The sequence below is a fragment of the Thunnus maccoyii genome, chromosome 1, assembly GCF_910596095.1.
Source record: "Thunnus maccoyii chromosome 1, fThuMac1.1, whole genome shotgun sequence".
Taxonomy (NCBI): domain Eukaryota; kingdom Metazoa; phylum Chordata; class Actinopteri; order Scombriformes; family Scombridae; genus Thunnus; species Thunnus maccoyii.
In genome coordinates this window covers 32,754,108-32,776,177 of record NC_056533.1, presented here as the reverse complement: position 1 = coordinate 32,776,177, position 22,070 = coordinate 32,754,108, and the positions used below count along the sequence as shown (strand labels likewise).

The 22,070-nt window shown below is 38.3% G+C and overlaps 1 protein-coding gene across 1 annotated transcript; it reads right to left on the bottom strand.

Moving 5' to 3' along the window:
- Positions 1–1,342: 1,342 nt before the first annotated feature.
- On the bottom strand, positions 1,343–20,950 carry hsd17b12b (hydroxysteroid (17-beta) dehydrogenase 12b). The gene is made up of 11 exons (XM_042415702.1): positions 20,615–20,950; positions 11,475–11,521; positions 11,202–11,277; positions 10,345–10,452; positions 9,960–10,024; positions 9,212–9,256; positions 8,410–8,444; positions 7,164–7,245; positions 6,366–6,431; positions 5,934–6,083; positions 1,343–2,913 (listed from the first exon to the last, which is right to left on the bottom strand). Exons 1-11 carry the CDS (start codon positions 20,790–20,792, stop codon positions 2,806–2,808), a joined length of 960 nt encoding a protein of 319 aa, XP_042271636.1. The 5' UTR covers positions 20,793–20,950; the 3' UTR covers positions 1,343–2,805.
- Between the last annotated feature and the right edge of the window lie 1,120 nt (positions 20,951–22,070).

Here is a 22,070-nt window from a genome sequence, read left to right as displayed (position 1 = left end):
AGTTCCTTGGTGGTTGCATCCATTGCCATATTTGGTGTCCAAAAGCTACCAATCAAATACCACCAACCACAGAGGATTTGTATAAAGTCAGCACAGTCTGCATCTATAAGACTTCTGTTGGTCTCCAAACTGGTTGCAGGGAAACTAAATGTAGGTCAAACATGTTACAGTCATGCTAGAACTTTCTCGAGAGCTGCTCATCTTGTACTCCTCCTCAGGCTCTCCACAGTCTGCAGGAAGGAGCGCTGGGCCTGGTCCTCCTCCAGGCTGGAGCAGTCCTCCTCCTCCTCCTCGATGATGCCACACTGTACACAGCGGAGGCGGGGCTCGCGTTGTCCGGCCCTGCAGACACAAGCCGTGGCCAGAGACTGGGGGAACTCCTCCATCACCAAAGGCAGCAGATGGGCAGGGAGCGTGTCCATGCTGGTCGCCATGGTGAGCAGTGGCCCAAATGGGAGGATGATGAGCTGTAGACAGTGTAGGTCTAGATGTGGAATTTGAAGCCTTTTGTTGTCAAATCTGGTGAATCTGATCAGCTGTCACAACAGTTTTGGAACAGATGATGCAAAAAAAAAGGCAAAAAACAGTAAAAATATGAATACTCATCAGCGAGTTGATTGGTTAATATTCAGTTTTGAGGGTTCTACTTGATGAGAGATGATCCTGATTTGCTCCTTTTCCAATCTGATCTTCGCTCTGAAACTGTGAAATCACAGAGACAGTGTGTGTGTGAGTCTGAGCGAGCTGTGGACTGAACACTGAGCTCCTCTTTATATACATCTCTGCAACCCACTCGTTTCTTCCTTTGGGCATCCCTCCACACACGCAGCTCCTCTCCCCTCCTACATTTTCAGTGATGACACATTTCCGGCAGCTTCCATACCAGTGCACCGGAATAATCTCCCAGAAACTGTTGGCATGGGAACCGGGCGGTGATGTTTGGGAGGGAAGATGCAGAACACGAATAAGCAACACATTTGTATGGACTGTGAAAAAGACATCTAATGGTAAGAAACTTATTTGAGCTGAGTGACAATTTGCTGGAGGAAATAAACACATATTACACAAAATATAAGATTCTACAACTCAGCTCTATGGGAGGTCCAGGTGTGATGGTATCTGACAAATATGCCACTTGACACATAAGGAGTTTTACAGATAAATTATACACTCTTATGTAATTACAAAGCCCAATGAGAAAATTAAAACTGGAACTGTTTTGTCATACCTGGTATAACCTGTTTGGCCTGAACATGCGCTAAATCTTTCAAAACTGTTTGTCAAATCTATTTATCTAAAGGTAAAACTGAATGTAAGAAGTCAAGACAGACAGAGGAGTGGGTGAAGTTATTTGAAAGGCATTTTTATTGATGGCTCGAAGGAAAAATGCACAGTAGCTTTCCATAGTTATTAAATTCTAACAATATCCAAGTGTTCCGTTTGATCTGCTTTCCCCCTCAAACAACATGCATCCTATAGGTTTTAGGAATACGCCTAATACCTAATGCAATTGCCTTTGAGAAAAGCACTAACCTCATAACTGGAATTGGTCCCTGGCTGCTGTGTCTAATGTTAGTGTGAGTTAAATGTTTTCCATGGGGATTAATACAGTATAACTTAAAGAGAATATCTGAGCTAGAACAGGTGAAATATGACATAACTACTGCATACTGTATGAACATACAAACTCATATAGTAAGTTTTCAAAAATGTATCAGAGATTTTACATTATTTCATTGGTTTTTCTCATCTGTACATTTGGTTTGGTTTCACATTTTAGTAGACTGAACGTTTCAGTTGGAAATTCAAGATCAATGCAGATGTCACACACACACACACAAGACAGAAACAAAACCATCCAGCCATTATACTGGGATCAAGTATACTTAAAGAGGATTTTCTGGAACTTTAGGACATGAAGTAGTCCCAGACAGTAACGCTAGTTGTTAAGAATGAATTTGAAAACCAATTTAGTACGAAACCAAACATACATTTTAATATAATCACAAATCACAGCTTCTCCCTCTGTTACAGATTAAATGTAGTTTGGTTTAATTATACATGCGTCCCTTCGCACAAGTCATCAGTACTGTCAAGAAAGATATTATAACGGCAAAAAGCAATGGCTTTGAGTTGGTACTGAAGAGGAAAGGTGTAAATGTAAGTGCTTTGAAAGTCTGATATGACATGACAAAAAAAAAAACTAACAATAATTAATTATTTGTAATCGTAAACAAAAAAACCCACTTCAGCCTTTCAAATTTTGATAAACTGTTAAGTGCTTTAGAAAGAATTGCTGCATACGTACCATTTCCAGTGTTGTACTAAACTGTTTTTTTTCCATGGTATGGTCCATATACTAACAAACAAGACTAATCTGCGCACACACATACACACACCCATAAAGACATGTAGAGGACAATAACCTGACATATCCAAATTTTTTCTAATCTCTTCCCTTCTCAAATGGGTTTCAATTTTGATCATGTTTTGCAGATGAAAGTTAGCTCTGGGAGTTCAGTTTTAGTTTACATGTTAAGTGTCGCATTCATTAAAGCTGATCACTCAATGCAGAGCACAAGATTTTTCCACACAGATTAGACTGAATACATGTAACGGTAACTGTGGGCCACACATCATCTACGACTAGCAGTTTCAGAGAGAGGGAAACCGAGATGTTGCCCAGAAACTGTCACATTTCCTCTTCTTAGTCCATGACGATGATGACGGTAGTCAGATGAGTCGTTAACACAGCTGGTCCCCTCTGTCTGCTGCTGCCGCCGCCGCTCCCAGCCGCTTGCTGATCTATCCCTGCTTTTGCTTCTTGAGGTAACGAGCGCGCTGGGACAAACCCATCCCCATCACGTGGCTGTTGAGGATCTTGGCAGGGAGCAGAGCTGTAGTCACCCAACCCTACAGAGGGAAATTACATGGTCAGCTGGTGGCATTATAACAGATTAGCATTCATTACTAATTTTCGACCCACAGGAGCGACAACTGTGGCACGGAAGTTTGTGTGAAGGAAAATTCAGGCAATTGTTCCACCTTAATGCCTGAGCTCTTCTTAAATGATGTCAGACCTACAGGAATTTTTTCAAGTCTTAATGGTAATTGCCCATTTTGCGTGCACGTCATAAAAATTAAAAATTCTATTTCAACATTTTTTAAACCTTATCTCACTGATGGTATCAACAGCTACAAAGCCAATCCCTTTTTGTAATGACTTTTAGTCAGCTGTAAAATCTGGTAAGTTTTTTTCCCCCCTAGACAAATTCACTAAATTTGTATCTAATTTTTATTACATTGTATTAATTAAAAAAATATTGTAGTTATTATAAGTTTTGGGCTGTTTAAATTACATTGATACAATATCTTCTGCTTTACCCTTGCCATCTGGCTCAGCATTAACTACTCCAAGCTCAGTCTCACAGATAACAGAATGGCGAGTGCAACAGCTGATTGTGTTCTGAAGAACCACCCACAGTTTTCAATTCTCTTTTTTTAAGAAAAGAGCAGTATTGTGAAGCATTATGAATGGCTCTTCCATTCACTCATTGTTACCATAATAATTAATTTCCTCTTAATTGTTTCCTTTTCATTCCTTCACTTCTACTGTAATTTGCTTTAAAGCTGAAATCTGCAGTGTCTTTAAATTAATGTATCATTAATTCTGATGTCAATATATAATAATGGATAATGAATTCAGTTGATGGATATGGTTGCGTGTGGTGAAATGACACTTTTACAGTGATTAAAGACTCTCTACACACTGTGCTGTTGGGAAATGTTGATGGGGTTTGTTGGGTCACACCTGTCCAGTTGACAATGATGACTAAGCTGTTCCACTTCATTGATTATGATGTTCATGTAACCTTAGTGGCCAATGACATTTTCAACGCAGACCAAGAACAGGATGAACTTTCATGCTAATGTTCTTTGAACTTTGGTTTGAAACTTTGTTTCGTCTTGTCTGCGGGATGTTTATGATTACACATATTGAGGAGGACTTTGTATAACCCCATTTTGCTTCCATCATAGCACATATTGCTTTTCTTTCTGTTTGTCTTTTAGGACATTTTAATTGTGCAACAAACAAACTACATCAAAGATCATTTTGAAATGTACAGAAACTTCGCCTTGGAGTCTTATTTAGATTCAAGTAAAATGTGAATTACTACTGGGAGATGGGCAGAATGCAGAGCTGTACTGCATAGCAGCAGGGACAGGGATTATTAGTTAACAAGACAAAACTTATCTGCAGCTTGTGGTTTAGTGAAATATAGGGGCTGAAGAAAGGAAGGATCTGAGTTCACATCAACTGCATAAAAACAGTTGACTGCACAGAACGGAGACTTGAAGTTATTTATCTGTATATCAATAACATGATCATTGATATTCTGGTCATATAGTTCGACTGTGTCCGACACAACTTTGGCGGAATGAAAAAACAACTGTTGCTCTGTGACCTCTGCCAAAATGAAGCCACCGCCTGAAAAATCTGAACTAGATTTTTGTTTCTGTCTCATTTCTGATGCATGTGTCTCTACAGGGTAATTACAGAGTTAGGATGCAGACAGTACTGCAAGGTAGTGAAGCATCCCACTCCATTATTTCAGAGAATGTTTCCAGTTTGACAGATGCTTTAGCAACTGTTGACACAACATTAATTCAATGAATGGAGATGAGCTGGTTGACAGCTTTTGTGTAAAGTGAAATTGTGGTCTGATGAGGTTTTGGTCCTCCTGCTCTGAGAGACCTTGACTACCTATAACAGAAGTGTCTGTTTTTCTGATGAGTGAGAAGAGAAAAAAAAAGGACTGCAGCACACAGATTGATTTGAAGCCTTCAAAAGTGGAAACAGACCAATGTTTCAACACCAATGTGGCTTCATCAGAGGCAAAAAACAGCGTTTTGCTGCAACAGATCAATTACTTCTAAAGAGAAACTGTGTTAAAGTGATACCATTCGCATGTGCAAATGATTGTGTGTGTGATTGAAGCCTTAACTTACTGTATAATATTGATTAATTGGCCCAGAGGGAGACCAGTATGTGGTCAATATGAACTGGGAATGTTTTTAACCATGTACAACTGGAATAACAGCTTTCTAACTTTTGTAGTTAAATAAAGCAGTGCCTGAGATATTTAAAGTAACAATTTTTGAGAGGTGCTTTTTTTAAAAAACAAAATAAAGCCCAAGTATGCATGACTATATAAAGATCTGGGTTTTTGTACAATTGAAGTCTTGTGTGTGTCCTGTTTCAGATTATGCGTTTGGCATTTGGGAGTTCTGTGAATATGTGAATTGTAACACCGCACGTTACAGAGCTATTCCATCGTTTTTGAGGGTTCATAAACTTACATCAGTTTTTGGCCATTAGTGGTGATGAGAACCACCGAATGTCAGATGAGTCGACTTTGGAACAGACCTGTGAATACGCCCGAACAGCAGCTCCCTAGAAAGACTTTTTAATTGGGACGTTTTACATGGATGCCCTTGGATCAGGGAGGTGAAAACCTTATTTTGTATGATTGACTCTCTTATTATTTTTCCAAAACAGATTCCAGTGTAATATTCATGATGCCTGCTGGAAACTGTTTCTGATGTACAAATTAACTATAGAAAAGTTTACTGCTCTCCCTGAGGAGAAAAGACTGTGTTTGCTGTGTGACACTGAAGACAAAGTCCATTTGATGTTTTATTGCTCATTATATGATGATTTAAGGGCTACATTGAACTATTTAGTAAAATGTTCTTAATTTCTGATGATTTTTTCTGGATGAATGGTTATAAGACACTTTGTTCTTGTCTATGTTTGACAAATGTTTCACCAGTGCAGCTGTATTTTGGTGTAAAGTCTTGTGGGTTGGGCACTTGTGTGTGCATGACTGGCATTCATTTTCATGCTCTCACCATTATATACCCAGACTTACCATAATAGCGTGGGGCAGGTAGCCATTGGTTTGAGTCTCCAGCCCCACAGTGTTGAGCTCAGCTGCAACGTAGCGCTCTGGACTGGGCTTATCCAGCGTGGCCCGTCTGATTTTACTCAGCTTGGTTGCAACAAAAAATGGCAGAACACTCTGGGGAAAAAAAAAGAAGAAAATCCCAGCTGTTACATAAATGAACAATATGTCTAGTTTCACAATTGAGTCAAATATCACAGTGTTGAGAAAACATTTATTTTTGTTAAGCCTTATGTCCTATAAAGGATTGTATCGTTATAGCTATTTACACATCAAATGGCTCACAGTTTTGAGGAGTTCTGGGTTTTGGTGCAGACACTGGATTCTCTGTTTGAGTCATCGAAACCCACAACCATGTGGGCTTGTAGCAACCACGCTAATGTGGGCTTGTGGACGTACCTGGATGATGATCCCTTTGCTCTTGTATTCAGCTTGCAGTCCTCGTGAAAAGAAGTCCACAAATGCCTACATAAAACAAAAAGGCAGATTATTGTCGAGGCCACAATTGAATTCCTAAATGAATAGTTTAATGGCAACAAACCGAGAAGCCATAGGATTTCAATTCTCAAAAGAGTAAAAACATTTAATGCAAAAAGAAACCCGGAAAGATGGCTAAGCAAAACATAGTAAGGAGCAAACACATGCACAAAAAAATCATGTTGCTAATGTTGTTTTACAATGTTAATGGTTATGGTAGTTGAAAGGAACTGAGACCATCATTAGCCTCAGCCTAGGTTGACTTTCGCTGCACTTTTAAACTGCAACCGGGATTTAGAGGATAAACATGACCCAGTATTAAGACAGCAGAAAATTAATCAGCTGAAACTGTGAACAACAGGCAGTTTTTAAGCTAACAAACATGAGACGGTTATGAAACACTGTGACACCACATGCTCCTATAAACATTTTTAATTGGTACACTACCCCGGGACCTGAGTTAGTCACTGACTTATTTATATTCAACAATTAAAACAGCAAATAAAAAAAAAAAAGATAACCCCTCGCTTTATCCCTTTAACATTTGCCTTAAGGTATGCTGGTGGGTGAGAAAGAATAATTCATAGAACGAGACGAAAGATGGATTTCTCCTCACGGACCACAGTATATGGTATAATAAATAAAAATAAACCATTTATGAGATGTGCCTACAGATCACACTTCAGTTAACTCTCGGATTAAAGCTCATAAACCATTTACCTTAGAGGCAGAGTAGACGGTAAGGAGAGGAACGGGGTACATCCCACTGGCGGATGAGATGTTGAGGATGGCTCCCTTCTTCCTGAAATCACAGACCAGGTGACAAGAGACATGAAGCATGAGAGAAACACTTCAGTCTGAAATCAATCACAGGATGATAAGAGAATATGGTACTATGTATGTTTGCGAGCTGAACCAAAACTGCTCTGGTTGTACGTTATAGATATTGATAAGATCAAAGATACAGTAAAATCAATATCTACATGTTTATAATATGATCCAGCCTGTGGTGCTTTCATACAATATTTAATCTAAACCAGGTGTGAGTGATATTCTGAGAAAAGGGGAAAAAAAACACTGGTTCTGTGGATATAATGGCCAAGCAGGTAAAGGATTTCAGATGTAATTCCACTCAGCTACAACTGTGTGAAATGATCAGATAATTGTATAAATCAGCTGTGATGCAGACTTCTAGATACGTACAATCCATCCAATTACAAGTTACAAACAGTATCATGAAAAGAGATTATATCTCCATAATTGGAACTCAAATATAACATGAACTTTTCATGCATACATACACCAATGTTACTCTAACAGTGTAACATTGGTGTATATGAAATTTGATCTTAATTTCTTCTTTCTTCTAATTTGTTAGCTTTCAGCCACCCTAACAGCATGGATCAAGATATAGCAATGCCGGGGTTGTTGGTCGGCAGGTCTACCACTTTGGTCCAGACCACAGACTGGATATATAGTGTATGAAATATCACAACAAATATTGAATGGATGGCCCACTCAGGATTAATTTTGATAGCTTTAATGATCTCTTAACTTTACATATAGTGCCACCATCAGATTCAAATTTGGTACTTTGGTTTATGACAAAACATTTGCAAAACTAATGACATTCCCATCAGCCTCATTTGTGCTTAGTGCTAATTAGCAAATTTTAGCAAGCTAACATGCTGAACTAAGATGATGAATACAGTAAACATTATACCTGCTTAACATGAGCACGTTAGCATGAGCTCAAAGCGCTAATGCCTAAGTACAGTCTCACAGAAGTGCTGGTGACACTTTTAATTCAAATTAGTTTGGAATCATTCAATTAAATAATGAAATAGAATAATCACCCGGCTTTGTGTGTTGCATAATGCATTCGTGGTGGTGTTAATTACTACAAATTCACAGCCATCAGTCAGATTAAAATAAAGTGGGTGCTGCTCATGTCAGACAAACTCACCTCTCCAACATTTGAGGTAAAACAAGTCGTGTCATCTGGAAAGAGGATGGGGGGAAAGGAAAGACGGAGAAGGCAACAAAACAGAGCACAAGCATGAGAGAAAACAGTCAAAATCTATTAATGTGTGGGCGATGTGGACAAGTGTGTGGAGGTGTGCATCTACATTTGTAAATATGTGTGTGCGTGGGTTGTGTGTGGAGAGGTGGTTGTGGAGGGAAGACAAAGAGAGAGAGAGAGAGAGGAAATGATAATGATAGCAGAGGGAGCAGAAATATTGAATGACATGAGGTAAGAGAGTAGGTGGACTTTTAGCTGTTGCTCTGGGAACTGCTGAACACGGAGAAGAGGGAAGGAAGTGACTTAGTGCTTTATGTCACTGCGTGTGTGTTTGTCTTTATTGGTCTGTGGGACAACCTGACAGTCGTTCTCAAACTATCTCATCCGTTTGAATCCGCTAGGACAAATTTAATTACTCAAAGGCAACCAAGACGTCAAAGTGAGACGTATGACAAACATTTATAAGTCCGAGTTGTAAAGACTGAGCCAGCGAAATTAGATCATCTCTTCGAGGGGTCTTCAAGTTGACTATATAAGAGAAGCTGAGAATATTCTCACACCCCCCCCCCCCGACATTTTTTATTCTTTTGAACTTGAACTTAACAGAAGAATGAGATATAACAAGGATATCTCTACTAAATAACAACTGAAGGGGGGAAATATTTATATTTTCTTTTACATTCGATTTGTTCCCTGTCTTTATCATTATTGACCGGTGTCATTACATCATTACTGTAACACTCACCTGGCACACTGATGTTATGTTAATGTTGACCATGGTGTCAATGAACTGAAACAAGAAGAACAGGAGAATTACTTTTACTCACCTTGTGTGTTTTGTGCATTTACTTGTAAATATCATTGTCAGGACAATTTTCTCAATATTAGCTGCTGATATTAGAGATCTTGTCTTGCAATATTAAAGCACAGGATAGTAAAAAGTATTTTCTGAAATACAGAAGGCCTTACAAAACGTATTTTCTAATTAAAAAGTAAAATATTTTCATTACGGTCTGATTCTGTAGGCGATTTTTGTGCAGTTTCATTTTGTCTGAAGAGTTCTGCTCCATCTGCACATCCAGTTTAATGTTTGCCTGCCATCTTGCATGAGTTTTTTTTTTTTGTTGTTTATTCATGTTCAAAACACAGAAATCTGGTCAATGTACAAAGCTGTCCAAATAGCTAACTGGAAAGGGTCCACCTTGTAGTGAAGCTGGATTGATCCAACTGCTTTCTAGACTAAAATGATGAACACTAAAACAGATAGAAGAGTACAAATAGTAAAATAAATAAAAATGCAGATTTTCTATGTTTATGACAAAATGTGATAAAGACTGACTCAAAATGTATTGCATACTTAGTGGAAAATGCCGCTATTGCTACTTCCATTCAGTATAACCTTGTGAAATGCCTACAGATATTTTCTTCTTTATATACCTGTATGATATAATCACTCATATATTGATTAAAATATGAATAAACCTTCAACTTACAGTGTCAAGGTTAGGTATGTTGAGGAAGAATTCAGGATAAGAATAGGATATTCCAACATTGTTGACTGTTGAAAAGAGAAAAGCAGCATGTCATTTAAAATCATACATGATCTTAAACTGTTGGTTGGAAAGAAGAGAACATTTCTATAAATGTGGAGTTCAGAGTGTTATTCCTCTCTCCAATCTTAGGAGGGCAGCAAAGGGCTGAAGAAGCCAGAATAAATTAACCTTTATGATTATGTGAAAAATGTACATTTATCATAGTGGATTATATAACACTCCTGATGTCTGCAGACCTTGATTCAAATTGAATCTGCCATTGCATATGACCAACTAATTACATTTTATGAAAAGTGAGGCGGCCTAAGCACCTGATGTGTCTTACCCAGAACTCCAATCTCCAGTCCTGCAAGTCCGTCCTCAATCTTCGAGTAGATATCGACAGCGCTGAAGTCTGCTGCGATCGTTTTGGTCTCCACGCCGCATTTGCTTCCTGAGGGGCACACAGACGGATAACATTTTAACATGAGACACGGTGCAAAATACCGGATCAGTACTCAATTGTGTAAAAACATCTATGAATGACCGCATTGCTGACTTGAAAAAATAGTCACTTGGAAAGAGAAGAGCATAGAGAGAGAGAGAGAGAGAGAAAAAAAAGATTAAACCCTGAAATAATCCTTCATCATCAATGAAGATATCCCTCCCTTAAGAGGGAGCTTTCATTTAATTGGACAGAATCACTTTCCGCTCCAGCAAGAAGCTTTACAGCCTCCAAACCAAAAGCACAAGAGTCCTGCTGAATATCCATTCAATACAGGATCACTCGTGCAAAACATGCAATTCAATACAATATCATTTAATTGCATACAGTGTGATACAAATGCAACATTTGAGCATCAGGATAAATGATGCGATATTACTGCATGGACCACAACGATTGAACTCCAGTCCAGGCAGCTGTCATACTTAATACATGAACTATATTAATCTTGTGCCTTTGGACCACAAGTGCTGTTGATTTCCCCTGACTATAAAACGTGGGATTATTTAGACTGATGGATTAAATATAAATATAATTATTGAGATAAATCCTGTATTTATTTGTAATTTATACAAAACTTGTTTAAAAAAAAAAACTTCACTTTATATTCATTTTCCATTTCAGGCAACATGTTTCTGCATTTACACTGTAATATATCTGGCCTTTTTTAGAACAACTTCAACGTTTGTGCCACTTACCGATCGCTTTAGATACATCATCCAGCTTCTCCTGCGAGCGGCTGATCAGCACGATGGAAAAGCCTCTGCGGGCGAGCTACAAATACAAAGCACGTGTAAATAAAGGAGACGCATACGTGCGTTTTGACACACGCTCTTACAATCAGTTTACAGATAAAAGAGTGTAAGTAGCATTAAAGAAAAGGTGTGTGTGTTTGTGAGAGAGGGAGAGAAATTCCATCCGACTCCCTCTTGTTTCACTGTTGTATAAGTTAGGAGTGTAAAGAATCTTACCTCCTCCGCGTAGGCTTTCCCGATCCCATCTGTGGCTCCTGTCACAACTTAAGGGAAAAAAAAAGAAGAGATAGACACCAAATGAGCAGGATAAAAAGTGCATACTCTTCTGACACAAATTAAACAACAAACAGAATTTAATGATGTAAAATACACTTCTCTTTATTCACTAGAAAATTCTCACAGAATTTTGGATCTTGGTATTACAAAGCAGGTTATTTCCAGTAACTAAACTGGGGTTCATTAAAACTGAGAAAAACAACCATTAGAATGTTTCAATACCAGTGGATGAAATACTGAATGTAGATATAAATTAGTTGAAAAAGAAACTTAATAATGTGACATTATAATCATATCAGAGCCTCATATTAATCACTGTGGGCAACGTCCTTGACAACTGATAGAACAAAGTTAAGTTCACTGAAGCCCTTAAAACACTAAATACTAGGTGTTTTTACTGAAAAAGACTGGTGCCTGGTCAAAAGTATGTGGGCATCCAAACATTACGCACCTATGTGAAAATCTCCTTCCAGGACCAAACTGTAGGTATTAATCTGCTGCTATAACAGCCTCAAATCTTCTGGGAAGACAAAGCTTTTGGAACCTGGCTGCAGGGATTTGCTCACATTCATACACAAGAAATATTCGTGAGGTCGACCACTAATGTCGGGCAATAAGGCCTGGTTCACGGTTGGGGTTTCAGTTCATTGCAAAAACATGTTTGAAGGGGATGAGGTCAGGGCTCTGAGCAGGTCAGTCAAATTCCTCCTCACCAAACTGGCAAAACCATTTCTGTATGAACCTGGTTTTGTACACGGAGGCATTGTTATGTTGAAACAGGAAAGACCATTTTAAAACCATTGCTAAAAAGTTGGAGGTACATTATTGTCTAAAATATCAGTGTTCTGTAGCATTAAGATTTTCCTTAACTGGAACTAAGGCCCAAACACGAAAAACAGCCCCAGATGAAAAGGACAGGTGTGTCTGCATACTTTATCACTTGGACCTTTATACTATGAGATAAAGAAGTAGTAGCCGGACATAATGTAAAACTTGTGGGTGTGAACACAGTGCAGCATAGCTGCTTTCTGTTAGCTCAGTGTTAGCTTGGTAGTCTGATGTTCTGACCTCAAACCATTCAAATATGAAGGCTCACTGCAGTTTGAACTGTGCTATTAGCATGACCTGCTAGCACTGTTTGAAAGAAATATTTTCACTGAAGAAATGTTTTTTTTTTTAAAGTGTGGCATGGGACGTTTTGCCTCATTTAAACGTCCCTCTGTGGACTCATGAGGAGGAGTGGTTTCCTTTCTCAGCCATTTAAATCCATTTGATCGCCTTGGAGACCACAGATCAGCGAATGCTCAGCTTCTCTGACAACATTTGAAAGGGAAATAAACAGAGCGTGCACTGATTACAATATGAATGAAAAATTCAGAATCTAGATCATTAGTTCCTCTAATCTTTTAATGAAAAAGGGAAACACACAATGCCAGTTTGGGAATAGTTACTATAATTATTGTTAAAAATAAATAAATCCATGGGGCAGCAGCAGTGTGAAGCTCAGGGCCCTGCACACACACCACATTATATGTGCACAGGAAGGGGCAGCCCTTGTCATACTAGTAGGTAAGTAAACACTTTGGGAGGCTACCTGTATTCCTTAAGATCAGTTGCAATGTTTAAAGAAACATCTAAAAAGGAAAACCATCCTCAGAAATAGAGATACTTTTTCTTCATCTTCCTTGGTGTTCAATTAAGAAGACAATGGAGTACCAAGAGAAAGAAATGGAAGAACCACAGTCAACGTAAGCAGTGATAACCACCATGGCTCAACACACAAAGATCGCCACCTACAAAAGCATCACTGCAACTGAACTCCAGAGACTGACTGACAAATGACCCCTGAAACGTGCGGCGCAAAAACACCGATGAGCGCCAAGCGCATAAAGCTTTAGAACATTCACTTTCATTGGTAAAGGCTTGAATGTCAGGATGAGGTACACGGGGAGCAGCTGAGGTGAAAAAGGAGGACAAAGAGAGAGAAAGAAAGAGGTGAAGCGCGACCCTCTCTGTCATCGGTGGCAGTCGAGCGAACGGATGCCCTGGAACTGCCTGGCACAAACAGCAGCAGCAGGTTATTTTTAGCGATTCCCATCTTTCAGAACAAACTATTCATCACACCTCTGGCTAAATATAACAAAAAGTGGATGGGAAGTGAGATGAGAGTACGAGTGTTACAATATGTCCCTTTGTAACCTATGAGCTCAGCTTAAAGAGCAATATCCATCCTATCCCTGTATCAATTTTTGTGTTATGTCTTAAGTGTCAAATGGGTATTAATCTTCTCTTTCCAGTTTCTATTCTTTCTATTCTGCCTTTCTCTAGAGGGAGCAAAGTGTTCTAAAAATGGGAATGACTTCAAGTTTGTAAGGTCAAATCAGTCGGCCAGGGTGCACTGAGCAGAACAGCCTCTAGGGTGTACAAGTGGGCCTTTTAGCTTCTTGACTAAGTGACTTAGGATCATGAAACGACACTGTGGACAAAAAAACTTATCTGGTTTGTTTGTTTGGTTTATGGTCTAAGCCAAAACAGACCGTTGTTAAATATACCAAGGACTGGTCCCGAAGTAGATCCTACTGACAAGTGTTGAGCGTGTTTTTTGACAAACTGATAATACTCGGTCATCGCTGCACAATAAAATTTAAAGGAAAGGTTCAACATTTCAGTGGGAAATGTACTTATTCACTTTCATGCAAAGAGTTAAGTGAGAAGAATGTCTGAAGCTATCAACAACAGCCAGCTAACTTAGCTTAGCACAAAGACTGGGAACATCTAGCCAAGTTTTAATGAATCCACAACGATCTTATAGCGTATGGTTTTAGCAGGCATTGAGACCAAACATGGCTCTGTGTTACAAAAAAGCAAAAGGGTTGGTACTGGTATAAGATGTAATCTGATGTAGGGAGTCCGGTTTGGGTAAGGCTGCTTCACAGACATTAGCGCTGCATTTAAAAAGAAAAAACACAGCATTCCAATGAGAGTTTCCAATGCAAAAAGTTCTGCTACAGGGTTGCAAGCTGAACCTGGCTCAACTTTTGCTGCAGAACATATCAGTGTCTTCCAGCAAAGCTCTGCATTGGCAAAGCACATACATTCAAGTGCACATTACTGGTAGATTACTTTGAAACATGAACAGGGTATCAGGATTCTACTGTTTACCTTTCATATTTGAGAATAATACTTGTGACTGTATGATTGTCACAATGAGACTTTTCCGTAGATGTACAATCCTTCCTCACAGTATTTTTAATAGTATCATTCGTATGATTTGGCATCTAATAAACCTTCAAATTCATGGATCTATTACTAAAACTAACCTTTTACTGATCAACAGTATGAAAACCAACAAGCCCCCACCAATGCAGTCCCTTGCATTTTTTTTAAATACAGTGCTGTTTTTTGGCCTGAACACCTGGTGACAGATGCATGAGTTTAAAGGCACCAAAACACTGAAAAGTAATTTATAACACCGTGAGTCGTAATTTCACAACTCTGGAGGAAAGCGATCGTGATTTAATCGCATGTCTCTGCAATCACGAAGTAAATACCACAATTACAGCGGTGAAGTTGCAAAGTAATCTACCAGAAATGTGATTGGACTCATTTGTTTGCAGTCTATCACCGAACTGTGTTGCATGTAATGTACACAGCATAAATTATAATAAATATTGTCATGATATGGACAATTTTTACAATAACAACACATTCAGCCATGTTGGCGAGCATCACATGCCTGATGTTTTTAGCTTGTGATATGTTCTTTGTGATGCTTACAAAAAGGTCTGATACACATAGCCCTGCGGAGGTGAGAAAGTTCATTTTAAACCAAATATTTTGCTATTTTGACAATACTATTCCTTCTCTTACTCATCCACCCATCTACCCTTTGTGTGATCTTTCTGAGTACAGATGACGCCGAGGTGCCGAGCATCCTCTGGGGCTGCAGCAGAGCCAAACAGAAGGGAGCGGGGGGGGGGGGGGGGGAGAGAAAGTGACAAACATGAATATGGGAGATCCTAGGGGCAACTAAAAATAGCACAAAGAAGAGGAGGGGGGGGGGGAGTGAGAGAGAGTCTGCAGGCACAATGATGAGGGAAACATAGGTCGCGTTATTTTTAGTTGTTTTAAGAATGAACTGTTTTGCAGTCGGAAAAGGGAAAAAAAAGCTTTTACAGCTGAGTGCATGTTCCCTTCGCTCAAATAAAACAAGGTCTATTTTAAGAACTGCTGTCTTCTGAAAATGTAGGTTAGACTGGTTTGGTGCTCTGATGATAGCGCTACTACATGTTGCCATTTGGGTATTGGATTTGATAGTCGTTTTATTGTTGAACATAATTGAAGGACTGGAAATAAATCGCATTTTTTTTTAAACCATCCACATCTCAAGGAAGACATAATGAGGATTTGTCCGATAAATCCCAGGTTTCAAACATATGCGGGCAAAACACACATCGGGTCGAGATCATCGGCGTTGCCCCTTTACCAACAAACAGCTGTTTGTCTGGACAAGCAGGAATTTAATACTCCTCGTCTACCACATAGTGCTGCCTTAATAACTTGTAAACACCGTACAATCCAGGAGAGAAATGAAGACACGACTCAGTAGACAGTCTAGACAGATATAAGCAAAGTCCTGCCCTACTTCTCCGCTCGCTTTCTTTCCAGTGGGAGAGTAACAGCACATGTACTTGTCAAACTATTTTAAACATAAATGATTTTTAGAGGATATGTTTCTTTTACTCTATCAATAATTTCAATCTATGTGTAAGCATGTGCGGAACATACATTTGACATGAGTTTTGATCCGTTAGCAAAACCGTACTGGCAAGATTAGCTGATATACATTACTGTAACCCATGTCATCATCAGAACAGCAAACACAAAAGAGAAGCCAAAGCTTGGAGGCTCTCATTTAATGCAGATCCATACTGTAGTTTCCCCCTTTTCCACTACAGGACCTTTGTAACCTTTGTCACAGGTTCTGCTTTTATTTCCACTGTTCTCTGCACGCTGTGGGGGGACGTTTCTAGAACCAGGTTTCAGCCTTGTTTCGGAGGTGATCTAAAGCCAAGTTCCCAGTACTTTGAGGCAGCGCCAACGGTGATCGGGCGAGCGAATATCATGGAGAGCTAGAACGATTAGTCAATCAATGGAAAATTAACTGGCAACTGATTTTATAAAAGAAACTAACAGGCTTTTGTAAATGAAACACTCCCGTTTCATATGACACTGTAAAATGCAAGAACTTAGCATCAAATCCACAGACGTTTACCTGTGTACATATCAAATTGAGAGAGCATTTACATACAGTAGTATCATACTGTTTAGTGAATGCCTTAAAAGTTAATTTCCTCCTCCAAATAAGGAAATTTGTTGATATATATGGACGCCATCGCAACTGCACCACTGCTGCACGGCCACTAGATGTCATCTGTCACTACATCATTTTTGGGCGACTGACATTACGACCTATTGTGTGGTTTTTCATGCAAGGACAGTCTCAAATTTACAGAGAGGAAGTTATATCAGATTGCATGTGGACAGATTATAATATCATTATACAAGCCATAACAGGATTATGAGGAATTTGGTGTAACCTTCCTTTTAGATAGGCCTACGTGTTATTGTTTTATGAACTTGATTTATAATATACCAGCTGCCTTATTATTAGTTTAAAATCAATAAGGCAGCTATATTATTAATAATGGAAGCATTGTTTCAGAACCAAAGACGCCATTTGCCACTACAATGGCTTTCTGTAACACTGTCACAGAGACTCTTTCTTTCTCTCTCACACACACACATGCACCAGTGAACCAGAATCCTGAGGATCCAGCGTCTCATGTGAAACTCATTTATGAATGGCTCTAGTTCCCTTACATAATCAGGCCATCCTCTCAATCGAGTCCACTTCAGTTAGACAAAGTTTTTGAATGAAAAAGAGCAGGAGAGGCTAACAGGCTCCTTTGCATCGTTGCATATTCTGAATCGTTTTGCATGCGTTATCCAAAAATAAAAAACCGTCTGACGCGTTTCCATTTTTAGCTGCGCACAAAGAGATCAAAGACAACCTCAGCCCGCATCCTCTAAACATTTGGGTTTCTCTAGCACACTGATGTGACTGAGACTGAAAAATATGGCTCAGGTTTTTACAATTAAATCACCTCATTTTAGCTGTGAATCTACACAAAATGATAAAATACTGAGGATGCAAACGCCATCTGTTCATGTAAAAAGATGAATACACACATAAAAGATTCAACATTTGGGATAAATGCACAAAAAAGTGATTACCCGGTTCCTCAAAAAAGGATGCTTAAATGTATCCTTAATCAGAAAACCTCCAAATCAATTAACTGATCGACAGAAAATGAATCGGCAACTGCTCTGATAATCGAATAATCATTATATTAGTCTTTTTTTTAAGGAAAAATGTCAAATATTCATAATGTGAGGACTTTTATGTGTCATACATGATAGTAAACTAAATATCTTTAGATTTTGGACAAAACAAGACAGTTGAAGACGTCATCTTGGGCTTTAAGAAATTATAACAGGCATTTTTCACTATTTTAATGAATAATAATGATGAAAATAATCATTAGTTGCAGCCCTTCATCATATAGTAAATGTTATAATATTCTAGTCTTTACATATGACAAAGCACATACTCTGTTTGCCTTTTGTTCCAACAGCTTTTTTGTCTTTATGATGTGAACCTTGAACACCAGACATGCCAACATCCAACCAATCCCAGCAGTCTGCTCAAACTTCAAGGTTCCATCAGTGAGCAGGCCGGGCAGATGGACAGTATTCAGTCTGATTTGATAATCCCCTCCAGCCATAATCCAATCACCAGATTTACTACACTTTACACCCGATGACAAACGGCTGACAGTGATCATTCTCTGCCCATTCTTTATTTTTTTTTTTTTTACCCTGACCATGTGAGAACACGTGACGCAGCCACAGTGTGTTTTTTGCGAAGATGAGCTTAAGCAACATGAGAAGACCGGTGGCTCCACAATCACCAGTTTGAACTATCAAACAGTCAAAGTAAACTTATTATGTAAGACAGTCCAACAGAACAGTACTTTACAGGTTGTTCATTACATGTAGGGCTGGTTATAATGATTACTTTCATTATTGATTAATCTGGCAATTATTTTTTGAAATGAATCAATTGTTTGTTTGGTCTATGAGATGTCAAAAAAAGTGAAAAAATGCCCATCACAACTTCTCGGTGACCACAGTAACGTCTTCAAATGTCTTCTTTTGTCTGACACAACCCAAAGATATTCAGTTTACTATTAAATATGACAAAGACAAGCAGCAACTCCTGTCATTTCAGATGCTGGAACCTGAGAGTGTGTTGCATTTTTTCACTGTTTTTGCTTGAAAAATGACTGAAAATGAATTGAAAAATGAATTAAAATCAATCAATTAATCAAATACTGTAGTTGCAAAGTATTTTTCCTTCAACTAATTGTTTCAGCTCTACAACAAACACAACATATTCTTTCATTTCATTTAATTTTATGTCTGCTTGTAATATAATGTGAAAAATGATGGTGTATAATGATTTTGTTCTCAAATTGAGTGTACAGTGTTTAGTGAATGACTTAGAAGTTCATTTGCTGTTATAAAATAAAATAAATTGGTAAATTCAGAACCATTTTGTGTTGTGAAACTAAACAAACATTTGAAGGAATATTCATGGCTATAAAGGGTGTTTCTTTAACACGGGTTCTCAGCCAGGTTGGTCCAAGGCTCGCCTTCATTGCTCAATGGCCTGTTATCTATGACTGATAACCTGAAACTGTCACAAAGTGAAGACTAAAATGAAAAGATAAGTTTAAAAGCTGTAAAAGATTTAAACTGCTTGCTGTTGCTAAAAAAATTATTAAACACTAACTTGAGGTATTATTGTTAAATGTCAAGTAGAGACCAGTGTAGGTTGGGAAAAGCTGAGCTGCTGTCACCCAACAGACTATAAAACTTTCAGCCAGAAGAGGTCAGTGAACGCTGCTTTTAAAACTCAGCTTCATAAAATGTGACTATGAACAAAGAAAAGATGTGTTGAACAGTGATACATTTTTTAATAACAATAGACTTGAATGAATTAATTTTGAATCATTGATTATAACTAGTAAAAGATGTGTTGGGGAATTTTAGACTTGATACTGAACATTCTTCTGAACTTCTATACATCAGAGACAGAAACTATTTGCCATTTCTTCCTAAATTTGAGCAGTTTGGATTCATGTGTAGAAGAAGAAGAGCTGACTAATACAAATGCAGGTGAACAACATTTTCCTTAGTGTCACAAGTAGTGAAGAGACTCTGTTTTCTTCAAGTTCAGGGTCAAGATGATGCTCATCTGCACAAATAATGACATTAATGAGGAAGATTATCATTAATACTAAGAAAATGTAAGATAAATAAATAACAGGAAATCCAAGCTCCAATTACAGGCCTATATTTGGAAATTGTTATATGTTATTACCATTTAATATTTTGATTAAATGTGATATGTTGAGCTTCAGGGTTGAAAAAGGGAAAAGTTAAGGGGAAAGTTAAGTATAATGATATTTAGCGGCTGATCCTCTGTTTTTGCACCACCCTCTCTTATGAAAAAGTGTTAGATATCGTAGCAAAAAAGCCTTAATGCTGTTTAAACCCACTTTCAGATTTGTGAAACCTTTATTTTTGCTTATGAAAAGAGAACAAAGGGCGATTTCACTGATATTTCTCCACCCAGACCACATTAGACCACATTCAGATCAAAGACTACTATACTTACACTTGTCACATCTTAATAGTAATCTAGTCCAGATTTGACAAGTATAAGTACAGTGGTTTTTGATCTGGATCTGGTCTAATGTGGTCTGGATGGAGAAATATGAGTGAAACCGCCATTTTTGCTGTTTTCAAAAGCAAAATAAAGCTTTCACAAGTCTTTAAGTGGCTTTAAACAGACTTCTGCTACTTCGTCTAACATTCTTTCACACACTTTAAATTAAAAAAAAAACACTTTCAGGTAGGTCAGTAACGTTGGTGCTCCGTCAGACTCTCACCTGCCCACTTCCCAAGTTTAGTGGGTGACACGAGCCGTCCGTTGCCCAGCACCCACACCCTGATCCCGGACAGCAGCCGGTACACGGAGCACACTGACAGCCAGGCCGCGGTCAGAGCACCGAGCCAGAACAGCGGCGTCTCCACGGCCCGAAACACTGCTTCTCCGCCGGACGACATACCTGCACCAAACACACCTCTGTCTGTATTCTCTGATAGTGTTAAAGTGTGGACTCAGACTCGGTGCTGCTGTAAAAAGAGATGCACAAAGCGCTCGTGCATGCGTCAGAAAGGATCCAGGTTATCACTTCCGCGTCAGACTCTTCTTCTTTTCCTGATTTAAAAGCAAATTGCAACCGACCAGAGCAACACTGCCATCTGCTGTTGCACTATAGTCCCTGTTGTCAGTCTCGTATTTTGTAAACATTTTAAATGTATAGTATGTTATAAAACATTTCCTGACTTATTATGCTTTTATTTTTTTTTACGCATTTTCTGTCCAAGCTCCTTGTAATGTGTGATTTTTTGCATTTGATATTATAATAAAACAAACAAAAATGCCATTTTCCACAGTCATCCTGTTTCCACTTGCAGGTGTTAGGTTTAAAGATTCATTTATTTTTGTATAATAATTATTATATTTATATTTTTTTATTTAAGTGTTATTTTAAAAATCACACATTTTTATTCCCTTCTCCTCCTTGCCTCATACATCTTTTTGAATCTGATGTATCTCACACTCCACCCTACAACTTTTAAATTTTAAGAATTAAATAAAATTAAATAAACAATGTAATTTAAAATTAATTTTCGGTCTTTCTGCTTCATGTTCATCATCTAGGATATATGAACTATGTATTTTTAACAAACATTTTGTCATTTCTACACCTGCAACAGTCCACTCTGCATCATTCCCACAGACTTGAATTTTCTACTCGACTCTTATCTTCTTAATTTTTGTGATGATTCCCTTTACCTTGTCCACAGGTGTTGTTGCTCTTCCTGCGTCACAACAAATGTTCCTACAACAATTTCACTCTGATTTCAAACTCTGAGACTCTGACAGGCAGAGTTTATTGTCTTCTGGGGAAAACACTTGACTCCATTGCAGTGTAAATAAGATACTCATGTTTAAGATTTTCCTCATATTTCGACAGCTTGAAATTAAATTGTACATTACAGCTGCTGGCTGTGCAAAATAGTGTTTCACAAATTGTTCATTTGTGGTGTATTGATTGAGAAAGACCGTCTTGATCACTGTGATCTGTGCACTTTTCAAATGTTATGAAAAATTAACCTTTGAGTAGGTTGAACACCTTGTTTGAAACTACAACAACAGCAGAAATCCAATATGACATGACAGCTGATCATGATAATGAACTTTGTGTTATCAAGCTCAGTTTTCTGTTACTGCATCTGTTTCTCTATATCCAAAAGTCACTGTCCTGTTTAATTTTA

Bases quoted from the DNA above. Each gene is read 5' to 3' on its own strand.
- hsd17b12b (XM_042415702.1), bottom strand. From the start codon at position 20,792: ATGTCGTCCGGCGGAGAAGCAGTGTTTCGGGCCGTGGAGACGCCGCTG. The intron at 7,246-8,409 runs GTGAGTTTGTCT...CTGTGATTTCAG, and splicing joins TTACCTCAAATGTTGGAGAG to GAAGAAGGGAGCCATCCTCA. The intron at 6,432-7,163 runs GTAAATGGTTTA...TGTTTTATGTAG, and splicing joins CCGTCTACTCTGCCTCTAAG to GCATTTGTGGACTTCTTTTC.